Below are 18,507 nucleotides of genomic sequence, written 5' to 3'. Positions count from 1 at the left end.
CGTGTTCGATCGGATTCGTGACGACTCTTCCTCCAGCGTCGCTCCAGCCGTCGCCCGAGTTGCTTCATCGCCCTAAGCGCCGAGGAAAACCAAGGAGCAGAACAGGCTCCACCAAGCCGGAGAAGGCGCTTGGGGGCAACCGTGTCAACAGCCCGGGCCATCTCTCCATTCCAGAGATCAACCAAGGCCTCGACAGGGTCACCAGCTCTGGACACTGGAAACTCCCCGAGGGCTGTCTGAAATCCAAGCGGATCCACAAGCCTCCGGGGGCGGACCATCTTAATCGGCCCACCACCCCTGCAGAGGGCAGACGGAGCAGTCAAACTAAACCCCACCAGGTGATGATCTGTCCATGACAAGGGAGTGGTCTCAAATTCCCCCACCTCCAGATCATTTATTTCCTGGTCGGCAAAAACCAGATCCAGAGTGTGTCCCCGCCACGTGGGTAGGGCCCGATACCAATTGAGACAGGCCCATGGTTGCCATGGAGGCCATGAAATCCTGAGCCGCACCCACTAGGGGTGCCTCAGCGTTGACTTTGAAACCCCCCAAAACAATAAGCCTGGGGGAACCCAAGGCCACCTCCGAGACCACCCCCGCCAGCTCAGGTAGGGAGACTGAAGTGCAGCGGGGTGGTCGGTACACCAGCAGAATCCCCAGCCTATCTCGGAGGCCCACCCTCAAGGACAAACACTCGAAATTCTGAGATTGCCTGACCGGGCACCTGGAAACGGGGATGGTCTCTCGAAAGATGACTGCAACACCTCCTCCCCGACCCTTGAGGCGGGGCTGCTGCACGATCTGGAAACCTGGAGGACAAAGCTTAGAGAGACCGACCCCGCCCAGTGCATCCAACCAGGTCTCAGTCACACATACCAGGTCAGCATGCTCATCCACAATCAGATCGTGGATGAGAGATGTTTTTGCATTAACTGACCTGGCATTCAGCAGCAGCACCCTAATCCTCGAAGGAGTGTTCTCAGAGCTCCCTAGGGTCAGAGGGTTGGGAGAAGGGCCGGAAAAAGGAACAGGCCTCAATTGCCTGGACCGTTTTCCCCTGTAACGGCCTGCCCAACTCCCACCGCCATACCTCCCTCTGCCCGCTACCTGTGATATTGCTGCCCCCACTCCAGACCCACTTTTTTGCTCCCCCAGACACATCTCCCCAGACTAACCCACCACGGCTTCTTGGCTTAATTAAAAAACAAAACAAAACCAGGCTTGCGTAGTCTCCTGCTGACTTCTTAATTGTGAGAAGACGACTCTTCAGGGCGGAAGGAGAGAGATCTTCTGGGCCTCAGGCAGCTTGCCCCATGGCAGAGAGCCACAAGGACGAGAGCCCTTGTGCTCTCGCCAATAGGCTCGCGCCCTTGGGCTAGCCTGCCCTATATAGCAGCAGCAGCAGCAGCCAAAGCCCCAGCAGCAGCCCAAGGAAATGTTACACACACCTGAGGAAAGGTGGGGCAGGGGCAAAGACAGCAGTCAGTCAGTGCCCCACCCAAGCTGTTCCCCTTCTGTCTTCTTCCCCCCGGTCTTGTGTATGCTTCCCCCCCGGTCTTCTCTGGTGTCAGGGAGCTGCTCTGTTGGCTGGGAGGTATGAATCCGAAGCTTTATCTTCTCTACCGTTTTAAAGCATTTGAAGCCATTGTTGCGAGCCAGACAACCCAAAAATGAGTTTTATTTTGTTGTGATCAATTCAGCGTTTCTCCACAGTAGAACCCAAACCCTGGCAGGCACATCCTGGTATTGAGCCCTTTGAACTTCCTAGCCTTGTTCCCATTATTCCTTGTGCATCTTGTCCTCCATTGCCAGGGGCTTGTTTCCATCAAAGCTGTGTTGTTTAAAGTGTCTATATGATGTCTACAACCACAGTAGAAATTGTGTGGAACCCATCTGACCAAGGTATGGCAATGTTGTTACCAAACAGCCACCCCCAACTCCAGGAAGGAAGGATGGTGGAGGCCCCTCCACCACACTACCGCCTCACAGACCCTACTGCCATTGTGGTCCCCTCCAAGATTGCCTTGCCCGGCATCATCTGAACCCCTCACTGCTGCCTTTGCCCCCACCCTACCTGTTGGGGTCAGCAGCACTTCTAGATTTTGATCTGATCACACCCCTTGCTGGGGCTTTAAGAAAAGAAGTGTTGTGTGTATTTGCTATGTAAGGTGATGTCCTGGGGTCATTCTGATATCACTATATTTTGACTGGTTTCTCTAGCACATGGCTAATGTGCAGGCATCCTCACTGCACAATGATGTGATTTGTGGGTGGTGAGAGGGTTGTTAGACACTGTGGACATGTCATTCAGTGGCTCACATACAGAGCAGCTAGTAGTGCACTAGCACAATATCATTGTGTAAGTGCACCATTAGGGTGTCAGCCAGAGAAATTTAATAATGAGAAACACAGTCTTGTAAATAATTTCACAAAAGTAACTAACATCCCGCCCCACCACTTAATTTTACTTACACGGGTTCACACCAGCCATTTGTGGTCTAAAAGAGAAACAAATCTAACTTTTGTAAAACTTCCCTGCTTGGTTCCCTTTACCACAGTGGACATGCAAGAGGCTAAAAGGTCTGGCCTATCTGGATGCAGGACTGCAATTTTGGAAAACAAAGCTTCAGGATGTACAAGTTGTCCTTTGTCAACAGTGGCTGTGCAAAACTACGTCAGCCAAGTAACACTGCATTAGGGATGTGCACCAACCAGTTCAGCATCTCCTCTGAAAAGCGGCGAACTAGTTTGGGTGCTGGCATTTGAACTGGCTCAGTGGGGGAAGGAGCGGTTCTCCTAAGCAGGTAAGGAGCTCCCTACCTGCTTGTCCCCACCTCACAGCTTTTCAGCAGGGGTGCCCACTCTCCAAACAGCCACGCAGGGCTGCAGCACGGTTCCCTGAAGCCTCTGCACAGTGCCAGCACGCATATGACCAGCGTGCATGCCATGCCACATGTGTGCCAATGCCATGCGGAGGTTGCGAGAACAGTGCCACAACCCTGTGCAGTGGTTTGGAGAGTGCGTGCGGCTGGTGGGAAAGTGGTGGGGTGGAGCTCCTTACCTGCTTTTTGAGGGGACCATTCTTCAAAAGGCTGCCTGCGGCTGTGGCGCTCTTCTGTGGAGCCTCCACGCAGCGTCGGCATGTACATGGCCGGCGGGTGCTTTTTAAGGGATCTGCTCCCTGCCCTGCTGGCAGCTGCACGAATGGCTTGTGCATGTCCCTACCTTGCATGCATGCAAGTTGCACAGCTGCACAAATAAAGTTACACAAGAGTGAGCCCCTTATTTCCAAAGAGATTACTCTTGCGAAACATCATTTGTGCAACTTGTGTACACACAACATTACCAGGCTGACATACCTTTCTGCAGTATGTCAGTCAGTATATACCGTCTTAGCCTATTTCCGCATGAGGAAAAGCAACTGATGTTATATTGATTATTCAATTAACGCTTTTTATAAACACCTAAAGGAAAGTTAACGTTATTAAAATGAGAGACCACTAGTACATTGTCAAGTAAAAATATATTATAAACAAATCATAATGCATTCATGAAGACTTCTATTTTTATAGATAAATCAGAAACCTATAGTTGATATTTTGAATACTGTGTGTATAGTACACAATACCACATGAAGTTACTTTGCACTCTTAGTACATCTTATGATCTGCAAATAGATATTACAAAAATTACTCCACAGTTTGGAGAGCAGGCAATTAAACTCCTCACCCCCCAATAAACCTTATGCCAAATTAGTTCTATAAACTATTGGAACAACTGCTTACAAAATACAAACAAGACTAATATCTGTGTACTGATGAAAGGTATTTAAAAAAAAAAAGTGGCTCATGGTTTGTGTGATTAAATGGACACTTGTGTAATTTTGATGTCTACTGTGTAACATGGGATTATTTTTAGAGCCCTCATTTGTTTGCACTGGGAATATGAAAAGCTTAATATTTATTCAAACAGGTTAAGTGATGTATTGCCCATGTGGGTAATACATGTATTAATTAAAAGACCCTCCTATATAGGGAGCTTTATCAGAGATCAAACTTTTAACCATTCAAAAACAAAAAGTCAAACTTTAGGCTCCTTTAAGTGGGATATACTTTACAATAATTTTTTTCTAACAAAATAAATAAATAAATAAATAAATAAATAATAATAATTAAACATAACCACTTCCTTTCTCCCTTCTAATATATAATTATTTAACTGTATGGAAAGTTCTAGAAATCAATCCCAATGTCATGGAGTTGGATAGAAAAATAAAAGCAACCAACAAAACCTGAAGGTTAGAATAATACAATTTCAGTTACACATTTTTTTTTTTTAACATTAAGGAATGGTTTTCTGTAGAATGCCATTTGTTCATAAATTCCTTAATTCAATTAAGGAATGATTTTCTGTAGAATGCCATTTGTTCATAAATTCTGAATAAAAAGAAAGAAATGAGTCAGCTCGGCTATACAAGAGTAAATCTGAAATAACTCCATTTAAGTCAGTGGACTTGGACGGGTGCAATCAAGTTCACAATAGTTAAGAGCCAACGTTAAGCCTATTTCCCCCCCACTGACACTAAAGAAGAGTGTGCCATTAATGCAATGGACTCCTAGTGTTATATCCCAGGGAAGCAAACTCTAGTCTTCATGTCAGGGCAATTGCAACCCAGAGTTCATCAGGAAGTGCTTGAAAATACTTTACCAGAAGACATTAAAAAAAAAAAATCCTTTCTTCCACCCGACCCCAAAGAAAAGTTGCTAATGCCAGTCAAAAGAATGATTAATCATTCTATAAAAGTTTGCATTGTGCTCTCTGAAATAGGAGTACAGTTGCTCTAAAACAGTACTGTTGACAACAGGATGTGGACGCCCTTTTGATTCATGTAAACATCTCTCTCTTCCATCACTCCTGATGCAATAGAACCCCTTGGTCTGGTTAAAATAAAAATTTGAAGACAGGATTCTAGAAGGCAGGTTAAGAAATCTTTCTACTTTTTGTAATTCGGGAAGAGGGTCCTTGATTAAAGTATTCCCATCGACTATGTGAATCTGATCCAGGCTGAAATGTTGAAGCCACCTCTCCATATGGATGTCATACAGGCTTCTCTGGATAGCCTTGTATCTGGTATTAAGTGCTCCGTTTTTAATAACAATGTCTTCAAAGAGTTGAACAGGCTTGTGACTTTCCAGTCTATTGTAATAGACTTGGGTATAATCAGAGATAACTCTCTCTGTGGGGTCTCTTAGAATAAGCAGCAGTTTAATAGAGCTATTCATATCATGAATCCTTAAGGGAGCCTGTGGTGAAGTAAAATAGCCTGGTGTTTTCTCAATAGTTATTTGATTTTCATATGAAAATGGCATCAGGCTTCTATACCAGTCTATTCCTTTCAAATAATTCTCATCCCAGTCAAAAAAGTGAACTTCAGTAGCTGCTACCACAATGTTTGGGTGAACATCCAACATTTCAAGTAAGGCCCTGGTCCCTCCTTTACGAACTCCAATGATGATTGTCTGAGGTATTCGTCTGTTTGTTCCAGGAGGTCTCACTTGTGCCGAATAGTGTTCACTTTTATTGCTGAACAATAGGCCTTGGGACTTCAGTGTCTCCATAAGGACCCCATTCTCAACTGGAGCACCATGGGCACGAGTCAGCAAAAGGTATGCTGACACTAGTAGAAAGGCCATGTGGAGATAAAGGAATGATCAGTGCAAAATGCTGTTGTGCTTGGCTGATGAAACAATGTGCACATTTCCTCTTGAGGAGGCAGCTGATGGAACTGGGGTCAAAGCAGCAATGGATTTCTCAAGCACCTGAGGATTGAAAAAAGCAAGACTGTAATCAGTATCCCGCTGCTTGCAAATGATAACAAAAGGCATACATATGAAGCTTGACTTCTCTATAACTATCTAAGAAAAAAATAACATATTTTATTTAGATAATTTCTCAGACTCTCTTCAGTATAGGATTCCTAAAGTGGAGTATACTGATAATGAAATTACAATGAAATAGTATTAACACAAAAAGAAAGATGAAAAGCACAGAAAAGGCAGTCATAAAACCAATAAAATCCAACAGAATCATACCATAAAATTAAATTGGTCCTAACATATACTGAAATGCCTGGACCGAAAAAGGAAAAAAAAGGTGGGGAGAAAGCCTTTGCCTGGCACCAAAAGGACAATAGGGTTAGTTCCCATAAATTTTCCACTAGGGATGCACAATCAGTTGGGAATAAGGTGATATTTCTTCCAAACTTCAAATAAATGCTTGGCTTTTACAAGAGGCTGGAGCATGAGTAGAAAGACATCATAATGACGTCCCCCCCCCCCAAAAAAAATTCCCTGGTGTCCCAAACAAAGTATAAAAGTAAATAATAAACATAAGCCTCCACCTATCCATCATGCAGCCTTTACACAGGGCTAGGTCTTTCCTATCCAAAATGTACTTCACCAATAAACCTATTTAGCTTAGATTGTACAACAATCTCCATGCGTGTTCTTTGGATAATTACAGCAACAAAACTCTGCACTCTACTCTGTAACTGGAGAGGGCAACTTCCGTTGTTAGCGCTTTGAAAAATTACTTACAAATTCCAACACTTAATTCTTCCCCCACTGACAATGAAATAATGTTTGCATCTCATCTGTATAAAATCTCATGGTCCAGCTTTTATACCAACAATACTACTGGTCAGCAAAAGATGATGCTGATCAACCCAAAACTTCTAAGTGGCTTATGTTTATTATTTACTTTAATACTTTGTTTGGGACACCAGGGCATTTTTGTTGTTGTAATGGTGTCTTTATACTCATGCTCCAGGCTCTTGTAAAAGCCAAGCATTTCTTGGAAGTCTGGAAAAAATATTGCCTTATTCCAAACTGATTGTGCACCCTAGTGGAAAATATATAGGTTGGCTGCACAATAACAGATCCCACTATGATTCATAATTTGAAGTGCAGAAGAGTGGGGATCTGCATAGGCATCAGTGCTGCATAGGCTAAGAATGTTGGGAATTTATCAGATGTACATCTAACCCTGTAAAAAGCACTCACACAAGCGTGCACTTACATTCCATCTTATGATGGTTCATTCCATGATGGTGCAAACATCAGATGGGCTTGTGGAATCAATATGACTTACAAAAGTAGCTTGCTAAATTGAAAAACCCAGTCTTAAAATTTATCCTTCCAGTTGTTGTTGTTGCTGGTGTATATCTTACGTTTCTTTTTTAGATTGTGAGCCCTTTGGGGATAGGGAGACATTTTATGTATGCATATATTTATATCGATGTAAACCGCTTTGGGAATTTTTGTTGACAAGCAGTTTATAAATATTCATCATATTCGTAGGTTTATAGACAACCTCCTCAATCTGTAGTATCTCCTAAAGCAACAGACTGAGAATTGGAGTCCAATCCTTTGTACTTTTTATATGTCAAAGTTACTGAAGGAAGAGAGAGAGAGAGCAAGAGAGTGGAAAGAAGCCAAAAGAAAAACAATATCATTAGGTCAGGATTACACAGAGATAGTACTTCAGTAAGCCTTCTGAAATTCTGATGTTATGTGCTCCTTGGGAAAACTCACCATATTGTAAAAGTCATACAGTAAAGTTTCTCACACCACTATATGGTACATTCCCAGCCCTGTCTGGGAATCCTCCTCCCATATAAACTTTCCCAAGCACTAATGTTAACTTCTGAGGAACTTCTCCATTTCCCAAACCTGCTGTCAGAACCTTTTTGGTCACTGGAACTACTTAGCAACAGAGGTATACCGGACCTTATCACTGCTCTCTTTTAAAATAAAACTTATTATAAAATTATTTTAGATGAATTGTTACTATGTTTATAAATATTTAAGATTTACATATAATTGTTACAGATTATATACCTCTTGCATTTCATAAGGTTTTAACACAACTATTTTAAACTGTTTTCTGCTGAATTTCATAACTCAGATTTCTCAGGTTCAAGAAAGGATCCAAACTTTTCTTTTTCTCTAAACCCATGCATGTTTATATTTTACAAATAGGCATATTACACACACACACACACACACACACACACACACCTGAAGATAACACATCATGGATCTAAGGAAATGGACTGTGATTCATGAAAGCATACATACGTCAATAAAATGTTAGTCTTTAAGATGTAACAAGACTCTCTTGTTTTTCATAATTATATAGTTTATCATCTGATCTGCTGAAAATATATAAAAGGGTTTAGTAAGTTCATTTCCTACTAAACATATCAAATAATAAATATAGGTGCATGTAGTCTGTGTTTATTAATTCAGATGTTCACCATTTTGTCATTACCTATCACACTGGAATCCCCAGGGAATGTTCCTTTCCCATGGTCTTGTAATTTTGACTTGCAGTGTAAGAACAGTTACAAGCACCTTGTACTTTCAAGCCAACACTCTTTAGGAGCGTCAGCTGTGTTCAGTTGTTCATTTCTCCTATTAATCTCAACCTCTATGATCATTAGAGTTAACACTGCAAGTGAAGTTCAATGGATCTAGGCTCCCAGGAAGATAGAACTGTCTTCGGGATTGCAAGTTGGTAGTTTTTAGAAGTTTCTACATGTGGTAGGTCACAAGCTCATAGAATAAGACCCACACAAAATGTCAACACAAAGAATCCCTCATCTGTTATTTTGGGAAGGTTACATTTTCAATTTCAGCAGGTCAGGTTGAGACTATAGCTCTACTAAAGGTGTGAAGCAAATGATAACATAGCAATAGGTAAAAGCTAGCTTAGTTTCAACCACCTGAACAATACTCCAAAAAGAATGCCAGCCTGTCAAGCAGAGAATCTTTTGTCTGTGTAGCTTGAAAATTTGTATATTAATGCAAAAATGAAAGACATGTCTTTGAAATGGAAATAAATGCCATGTGTTGTAAGAAATGGCAATTTTCCCAAGGAAGCTGAAAATGGCACTGAAAATGTTCAATAATTGACTTTAAGTGTAAACAAGATCTGGTCTCAGATTGATTCACAATGTCCTAATTAAGACTATGGAAAGACAAATCATTACACATGGGGAAACAGTTCCCTTTCAATATCTGGCACTGGGGAAACAAAATTATTCTTATGCAGACTAACTATTCTCACTACAAGAAGAAATATTTTACTTCTAGACTACAGGTTTCAAGCTGCATTTTAGAAACATTCATGTAAACGTGAATGTAAATTATTTACTGAACATATGAGTCTTAACATAAAATGTTGACTTGCAAGTGTCATCCATAAATGATCTTGCTTTTTAAAATTGTGTTGAGCCTTATGTGAAGTCTCTTCCATTTGGAACCACCACAGCAGTGGCATGAACCACCATACCAGTGGTAGTGGTATAGAAACTGAATGAATGAATGAATAAATGAATGAATGAAGGCTGCTTCCTCAAGATGGGATTCCCTGCAGAGTGGTAAGCACATGAATCCTGGAGCCATGGGCAGGGCCAATTGTAATGGTTTCTCTTACTTGAGTGTTGCCCAGCTTCCTGGTGCAATTTAGGGAGAAATGATCTATGCAATTGACTTCTCACACATACACACACACACACACACACACCCGGCTCTGATTTCTTGACTACAAAAGATAGCAACCCAGGGAACCACTTCCTAACCCTTGTTAAATGGGCAAAGAGGCATCTTTTAAAGTGATGGTGGAGAGTGGATCCACTCTCATTTGCTACCAGAGAATCTACTCTTGGAGCACCTCAGAAAAAACAAATTCCAGTACCCCATGGGATTGTGGGTGGTTGACACCCTATGTGCACTACACCACCACTCACTCTAGGCCACCTCAGTGTCCCTCAAGTGGAGTTATGGGGCTGCTGAAATTCCCATTATTCCCTAGGGGGAAAAAGCTTAAAGATGCACAAACTTCAGAAATGCTTTAAAAATCACCCCTTTGCCTCATTTCTTTGAAATTTGAGTGGTAGTTTCCACCCATTGGGCACTACCACCCACCCCACTCTTTTGGCCCTGGGACCTTTTTTTGCTCAGAATAGATTTAGAAAATTCGGGTACAAATTATATCTGGGGTGATTCAGGAGGGGGGATCAGATTCAGACCCAAAACAAATTGGGGGTGTTTCAATTTGTGTACAAATCAAAATGAAAAAATCGATTCATGCACACGCCTAATAGGGACACAGTTTCTTTATCTGTGGTTTAAAAAACAGGCAAAAAATTTCTCAAAAATCTGGAGGATATGCAGCTTTTGGAGAACCTTTTTGGTGAGCTGGAGGCTGGTCAAATAAGGTACTATGCTTTATTCACTTTATTTCTGGGTTTTTTGGACCCTTTTAAAGCTCAAATAACCTAACTCGCCAATTCCCACGGACTCAAAGTTTCATTATTCGCGGTTTCCGTATTCACACCTATAGATGAGAGTAGAATCCCTGCAAATAATGAGAATTCTTTTTTCCTCTCAAGGTGATGTATACTTTTATAATGTATATTTGTTTTAGAAGTATTTTGGAAATTTGTATTGTATGTGCATAAATTAAAATAATAAAAGAGAGAAAATAAATAAATCTCAGTTATCTTCTGCATTGCACAGGGTAATGATGAGATACATAACAACCCCTGTTAGAGAGCTCATATACTCTAGCAAGTTTGTAAATTCATTGATTATTCTACATCGCAGAAGTTTCTGCCAAAACAAAACGTTACCTAGGAATGGGGAATAATTTGATTCAGAATGCATTATAGAACTGAAGCCTAAATGGATCAAAATTGCCTTTGGGAGCAATTCCATCAGAACAACATTCCAGATTCAGCCTAAGAGAATTGATTGATTTTTATGAAGCTCAGAGATGTTGTTTCCTGTGGTTATGCTATAATTAGTACATAAACGTAAAGAGGGTTTAAACTGGAATTAGAGTAGGTAATTTGGATATGTTATCTGAATAATGTTTACACATCTGCAGAATTAAATGCACAGTTTTAGAAGGCAATATGGATGACCTTGTAATGAACAATGGATTTGAAATTGTAACTGTGCATTTCCGCTATCTCACAGTACATTGCTTCATGGAGCATAATTAAAAAATTAGTTCTGTCTTTTCCCCCACTCCCAAGTACAGCATCAAAATTATAGCACCTTATTACACCTTATGTTTTTCTATTATTTGCTAATGTTGTTGCTTAGTAACCAAATGATATGGTATGTACCAGGCAAAAAGAAAAAGCAATGCTTGTTAGGAAACTGAGGTTCCTGAATGAAGAAAACCAAAATATTTGAACAGCAGGTAATATTTTAGTCACAATCCTTACATGAAAGAGTCTATCCTTATGTAACAAAAGAGCAATTTAACTGTTTGAAAGCATTCAAATATATTTTGCCAGTATTTAAAACTGCAAGCATCAAAGAGAAAAGGGAAAGCCGACAGGAAAGAGTAAACTTGCAGGGGCCAAGTGAGAAATTCCACAGGTGTCAGAAAAATGGAGTGACTGAGAGCCAAGGCACTGCTAGCACTAAACCTGAAATGCAATTAACCAGATACCTAAACCTTGGGGGGAAATGCAACATAACACAATCTTGTTTAAAATGAAATCGATTTATGAGCCATAGGAGCATCAATTATAAGCTAAACAGGACAACTGTGAAGCACTACCACAAATCATCCCCTCCGCCTGATATTGCCCTGCATTAATTTTGTGCAGACATCCCTGCAAGATCACAGACTACACATGCATGTCTCCTGGCCCTATCTCTGCATTTATAATTGGTTCTCTCTGCATCATTAATATACTGGATCTACACGCCACCCACCCGCTTTCAGTATTTGATGAAGGTGGAAGGAAGATATTCCTTGAATTCAGCATCCTATTCAAATTCTCCCCCAAAAGTTAATTGTCATGGTCACTTTGTCACCATCGGCTGGGAAGCTAAGGACATACAGATAGGTGGACCTATTTGCTTGAAAACAAATCCAGGTTTGAGCATTTGCAATAAGAAGCAAAGCCCAATATATTCCTTGAGACTATTCTTGTTGTGACTATATTTCACAGCATTTATTGATTCCCCCACCCCATGTAAGCCACTTTGAGAACTTCTTGAAAAGTGTTATATAAATATTCATACTCCGTATTCATAGTCAGCACAGGACAGAACTGTCATGCTATAAATGATCAGTTCTTCATGTTCTTAGAATCGCCACTTGTTTAAGCAGAGAACACAGATGGGAAGATGGGGCCATAGGTCAGCGGCAAAGCATTTGCTTTGCGTGCAGAAGGTCTCAGGCCTCCTGCCTGAAGTCTTGGAAAGCCACTGCTAGTCATTGAAGACAATATTGTGCTAAATGAACCAATGATCTGACTTGGTATAAGGCTCTTTAGCTTATTCATAAATGATCTAGAAGCTGGGGTAAGCAGCTAAGTGGCCATATTTTCAGATGACACTAAACTATTTAGGGTAGTGAAGACCAACACAGCTTGTGAGGAACTCCAAAAGGATCTCTCCAAACTGGGTGAGTGGGTGACAAAATGACAAATGTGGTTCAATGTAAGCAAGTATAAAGTGATGCATATTGGGGCAACCCCCCCCCCCAAAAAAACTTCACATATATGCTGGTGGGGTCCGAGCTTCCGTGACTGCCCAGGAGAGAGATCTTGGTGTTGTGGTGGACAGCTCGTTGAAATGCCAATTCAGTGCACGGCAGCTGTGAAAAAGGTGAATGCTATGCTAGGGATCATTAGGGGATTGGGAATAAAAATGCTAGTATTATAATGCCTTTATACAAATCTATGGTGTGGCCACATCTGGAGTACCGTGTACAGTTCTTGTCACCATATCTTCAGAAGGACATTGTAGAACTAGAAAAAGTGCAGAAGAGGGCAACCAAGATGATGAGGGGCCTGAAGCACCTTCCTTAAGGCTGCAGCATCTGGGGCTTTTTAGTTTAGAAGAGGTGACTATGGGGAGACATGATAGAGGTATATAAAATTATGCATGGAGGAGAGAGAGATATATCTTTTTCTCCATCTCTCACAATACTAGAACCAGGGGTCACTTTTTCACACAGTGCATAATTAATCTATGGAATTATCTGCCACCATCTAGTGGTGATGGCCACTAGCTCGGATGGCTTTAAAAGCGGCTTGGACAAATTCATGGAGGACAAGTCTACCAATGGCTACTAGTATGGTGGCTATAGTGCACCTCCAGACTCAGAGGCAAGATGCCTCTGTATACTAGTTGCAGGGGAGCAACCGCAGGAGAGGGGACATGTTCTCAGTTTTTGCCTGTTGGCGTCTCAGAGGCATCTGGTGGTGCACTGTGAGAAACAGGATGCTGGACTGGATAGGCCTTGGGCCTGATTCAGCAGGACTGTTCTTATTTATGAAGGCTTATTTATGAAGGCTTCCTGTGTTCCTAGATCAAATGTTGATTTTTTTTTGTTTTTATCCTGCATATTGTCATTTTCAGCAAGTGCTCATGCAGTTACTTTGAGCCTGCAGTTTGCTGATGAAACTTCCTCTAGCTTATCAGCTCCCACCTGAGCTGGAATGGAAGGTATGGAGCCCCACCTCTCTCTCTCTCTCTCCCTCTCTCTCTCTCTCTCTCTCTCAAATATTTCTATACCACCCAAAACTTGCATCTGTGGGCAGTTTACAATTAAAATAATGTAAAACATTGAAAACCTTTAAAACCCAATATTAAAAATTGAGATAAAAATATTTAATCTCTCTAAATGCTTGCTTGGAATCTGTAATGGGCTGGATGAGGGAGAACAAACTGGTTGAATCCAAACAAGACAGAAGTACATGTGGGGAGATGGAAGTGGTTTAGATCTGACTGTTCTGGATGGGGTTACACTCCCCCTTAAAGATCAGGGACATAGCTTGGGAATACTTATGGACCCAAACCTTTCCCAAATATCTCAGGTTGAGGCAATGGCCACGAAGATTTTCACACAGGGCTTTTAGCTTTTAAAGCCCTTTGGCTCGCATCTGCTCTGGAAGGGAGGGGGTACGTTCACATATCAGACAGATGTACCCCTAAGTCCCTGCAAGCTATGAGGGAACATGTCACATGCAATCCAGGTTTTTCACTGCACGTTAGAATGCGGCCCAATTTATATCCGGGGTTTTAAAAATCCACTTTTTGCATCAGTTTTTTGGGATAACTTTTGAGTTTGCAATAAAGCCTCACAGAAAACCCACGGTAAAGCCTGCTATGTGGAGAACTCCCAGGTGCTTTTTATCAGCTTCAGCTGATACGTCAACTACGTCCATTACTTGAGACGAACAACCTTAAAACAGTGGTGCATATGCTGGTAACATCCAGGCTTAGCTACTGCAATGTTCTCTATGTTGGGCTGCCTTTATGCGTACTTCGAAAACTGCAAATGGTGCAGAATGCAGCAGCCAGGTTGGTCTTCAGGGTCACCCATCGAGACCACATTACTCCTATTTTAAATGTACTACACTAGCTGCCGATCAGTTTCTGGGCAAAACTAATTTTGCTAGTTATTACCTATAAAGCCTTGAATAGCTTGGGTCCAGGGTATTTAAGAGATTGCCTTCTTCTTCATGAACCCCACTGACTATTAAGAGCATCGGGGGAGGTCCAGTTGCAGTTGCCACTGGCTCGCTTGGTGGTGACCCAACACCAGGCCTTCTCTAGGGTTGCCCCAAGGCTCTGGAACACACTCCCAAATGAAATTAGAATCTTCCCATCTCTGGCTGTTTTTAAACGACTTTTGAAAACACACCTGTTTTATCAAGATTTTAGTTTATGATGTTTTAAAGTTTTATTTATGGTAATTTTAATCTGTTTGTATTATTATTTTTTCTATTGTGGTTGTTTGATTGGAATGTAAAACACCCTGATATTTTATATAGAGCAGTATATACATGTGACAAACAAATACATAAATAACTTGCTTTCTGCATATTTGTGACTAAGCCTCTTGTCTGCTGTGCTGTTTGATACCTGATCCTCTCCTCTGCTTATTTCAGCCTTCATTTCCCTTCCCTTCCTTTATTTCCCATGTGTTGATATCTAGACTGAAATCTCTCAGGGTAGGAACCTGTAATTCTGTGTTAAGCACCATGTACATAGATGCACTGTATATATTATTATTATTATTTATTCGATTTATATACCGCCCTTCCAAAAATGGCTCAGGGCGGTCTACACAGAGAAATAACAAATAAATAAGACGGAACCCTGTCCCCGAAGGGCTCACAGTTTAAAAAGAAACATAAGATAGACACCAGCAACAGTCACTGGAGCTACTGTGCTGGGGGTGGATAGGGCCAGTTACTTTCCCTCTGCTAAATAAAGAGAATCACCACGTTAAAAGGTGCCTCTTTACCAAGTTAGCAGGGGTATAGAACATTAATGATCTTAGAATTACTAAGATTATACAAGCTGTTGGTCAAAGTCTCATTGGAATGATTCTTCATGAATTTTTCAAGTGATAATTCAATGAAAATAAAGCAGTTTGATTGGTTTGATTTATTACATTTGATCATGTCCTTGCTCCAAAGAGCCTAGAAAGGGAAACACTGTTCCTTCTCTCACCACTGTATCATTACAAACACCCTGTGAGATAGGCTGGGCTACTGCCCGAATTATTAGATGGGGGGGATTGTGTGTGGGTGGGGTTAATGAAATCCACAAGCTCTACCCTGGAGACCTCCTCCCAATTTTAACCAAATCATGCCCTACCCCCCACAAGCATTCTAAATACAGCAACTCGGGAGGCTGGCACAAAAAGCACTACAATTTGAGCACTGGGTTGGGCTGAGAGTTATCATCTCCTGGTCACTCACTGAGTGGTGGACTAGTGGGGATCTGAACTCATGTCTTCTTGGTCTTAGTCCAACCCCCTAACCACTATACAACCTCTCTTTTCTCATTTGGGCATAGTTCTTTTACATGCATATGTTTGCAGCATAAGTGCTAGTCTTTATCTTAGCTAAGAAGTTGTGACAACTTCACTGATTACTGCTGAAACTGGAATAGAGTGTGAACACTGAATCGAAGCAAAATAGCTGAAGGCTAAATTACATGCTACGTAAAATGTGTAGTTTGGGGTTTCTCCCCTCCTGTTAAATAGCAACTGTGTGAGTGTGAGTGATGAGGATTGAGACCATCAACATGAGAAGGAGCAATTTAACCCATTCCTGATGCATCAAAATCCTGATGAAAACTGTGCCCCCAAAGCTGATATTAGCCCCAGGTGGGAAGTCTTCACTAGTGCCAATTGAAACTTATCTTCTGGAACTAATAATAGTTCCAGGGGTACAATTTTTGTGGGTAATGCAGCATAGTGGGAAGGGGTAACTTTCCCATGTGCCACAGTCTTGATCCTGATCCCTGATGGCTATTTTTTAACTGCCGGGTTGGAGGAGGGGGGCAACTCAGGTAAAATTGTGCATTTACCCTAATACATAGTTTGGCCCTGACACATGCTTTCCTAAACACCCTCTACAAATTATATCAAAGGGGCAAAATAATGGTAACTAGTTCCATATGCTCAAGGGGACTTTCAGCTTATTCCAATGAAGAGAACGCTGTCCTTTTCAAATGGAAACCTCTTTTTAAAACTGATGGGACTTACAAAAGCAGTTTGTGATATAAGAACATAAGAACAGCCCTGTTCGATCAGGCCCAAGGCCCATCTAGTCCAGCATCCTGTTTCATACAGTGGCCCACCAGATGCTGCTGGAAGTCTACAGGCAGGAGTTGAAGGCATGTCCTCCCTCCTGCTGTTACGCACCTGCAACTGGTACTCAGAGGCATCCTGCCTTTGTGGCTGGAGGTGGCCTGTAGCCCTCCAACTAGCAGCTGATGAAAGACCTCTCCTCCATGAAGTTATCCAAACCCCTCTTAAAGCCATCCAGGTTGTTGGCTGTCACCACATCCTCTGGCAGACAATTCCACAAGTTGATTATGCATTGTGTGAAAAAGTACTTCTGTTAGTTGGTCCTAGATTTCCTGGCAATCAATTTCATGGCATGACCCCTGGTTCTAGTGTTATGGGAGATGGAGAAGAATTTCTCTCTATCCACTTTCTCCACACCATGCATGATTTTATAGACCTCTATCATGTCTCCCTGCAGTCATCTTTTTTCTAAACTAAAAAGCCCCAAGGTGCTCTAGGCCCATGATCATCTTGGTTGCCCTCTTCTGCACCTTTCCCAGTTCTACAATGACCTTTTTCAGATGTGATGACGAGAATTGTACACAGTAATCCATGTGTGGCTGCACCATAGTTTTGTATAAGGGCATTAAAGCAGTTTTATTTTCAATCCCCTTCCTAATGATCCCTAGCATGGAAATGGCCTTTTTCACAGCTGCTGAACATTGAGTCAACACTTTTAACGAGCTGTCCACCATGACCCCAAGATTCCTTTCCTGGTCAGTCACTGACAGTTCAGATCCCATTAGTGTATACTTGAAGTTGGGGTTTTTTGTCCCAATGTGCATCACTTTACACTTGCCAACATTGAACCACATTTGCCATTTTGTCGCCCACTCCCCTAGTTTGGAGAGATCCTTTTGGAGCTCCTCACAATGCGTTTGGGATTTCACTACACAAAAGAGTTTGGTATCATCTGAAAATTTGGCCACCTCGCTGCTTACCCCTACTTCTAGATCATTTATGAATAAATTAAAAAGCACCGGCCCCAGTACAGATCCCTGGGGACCACACTTCTTACTGCCATCATTGTGAAAACTCTCCATTTTTACCTACCCTCTGTTTCCTGTCTTTCAACCAGTTAGCAATCCACACATGTACTTGTCCCCTTATCCCATGACTGCTAAGTTTCCTGAGGAGTCTTTGATGAAGAACTCTGTTGAAAGCTTTTTCAAAGTCCGGGTATACAATGTCAACTGGATCACCTTGATCCACACACTTGTTGACACTCTCAAAGAACTCCAAAAGGTTTGTGAAGAAAAATTTACCTTTTCAGAAGCCATGCTGGTTCTCTCAGCAGGGCCTGTTGTTCTATGTGCTTTACAGTGTTATCCTTGAGGATGCTTTCCATCAATTTGCCAGAAACGGACGTTAAGCTACCCAGCCTGTAATTTCCCAGATCGCCCCTGGATCCCTTGTTGAAAATCGGTGTTACATTTTCTACTTTCCAGTCCTTCGGTACAGAGCCCAATTGCAGGGATAAGTTATATATTTTAGCAAGGAGGCTGGCAATTTCACATGTGAGGTCTTTGAGGACCCTTGGATGGATGCCATCTGGCCCTGGTGATTTGCTAGTTTTCAGTTTTTCCAGACAGTTTAGAACAGGATTTCTTAACGGGCCCCCAGATGATGTTGGACTACAACTCCCATCATCCCCAGACATGGCTTTTGTGGCTGAGGATGATGGGAGTTGTAGTCCAAAGACATCTGGGGGCCCAAGGTTAAGAAACTCTGTTTAGAACATCATCTCTTGTCACTTTTAGTTGACTCAGTTCTGTTTCAGGAACAGGTATATGCTCAGTATCCTCTGCTGTGAATACAGATGCA

The 18,507-nt window shown here is 41.9% G+C and overlaps 1 protein-coding gene across 2 annotated transcripts in view; it reads right to left on the bottom strand.

The window, feature by feature from the left end:
* Positions 1-3,508: 3,508 nt before the first annotated feature.
* The window catches only part of LOC128348722 (heparan sulfate glucosamine 3-O-sulfotransferase 1-like), a 137,545-nt gene continuing 122,546 nt past the window's right edge, over positions 3,509-18,507 (bottom strand). For both annotated transcript variants that reach the window (XM_053304323.1, XM_053304322.1), the window contains one exon: positions 3,509-5,819. In XM_053304323.1, coding sequence (XP_053160298.1) covers positions 4,764-5,693 — 930 coding nt within the window. In that variant the 5' untranslated portion in view covers positions 5,694-5,819 and the 3' untranslated portion in view covers positions 3,509-4,763. The remainder of the gene's footprint in view (positions 5,820-18,507) is intronic.

This window comes from Hemicordylus capensis, chromosome 3 (assembly GCF_027244095.1).
Source record: "Hemicordylus capensis ecotype Gifberg chromosome 3, rHemCap1.1.pri, whole genome shotgun sequence".
Taxonomy (NCBI): domain Eukaryota; kingdom Metazoa; phylum Chordata; class Lepidosauria; order Squamata; family Cordylidae; genus Hemicordylus; species Hemicordylus capensis.
This window is presented reverse-complemented; position numbering and strand designations above follow the sequence as displayed.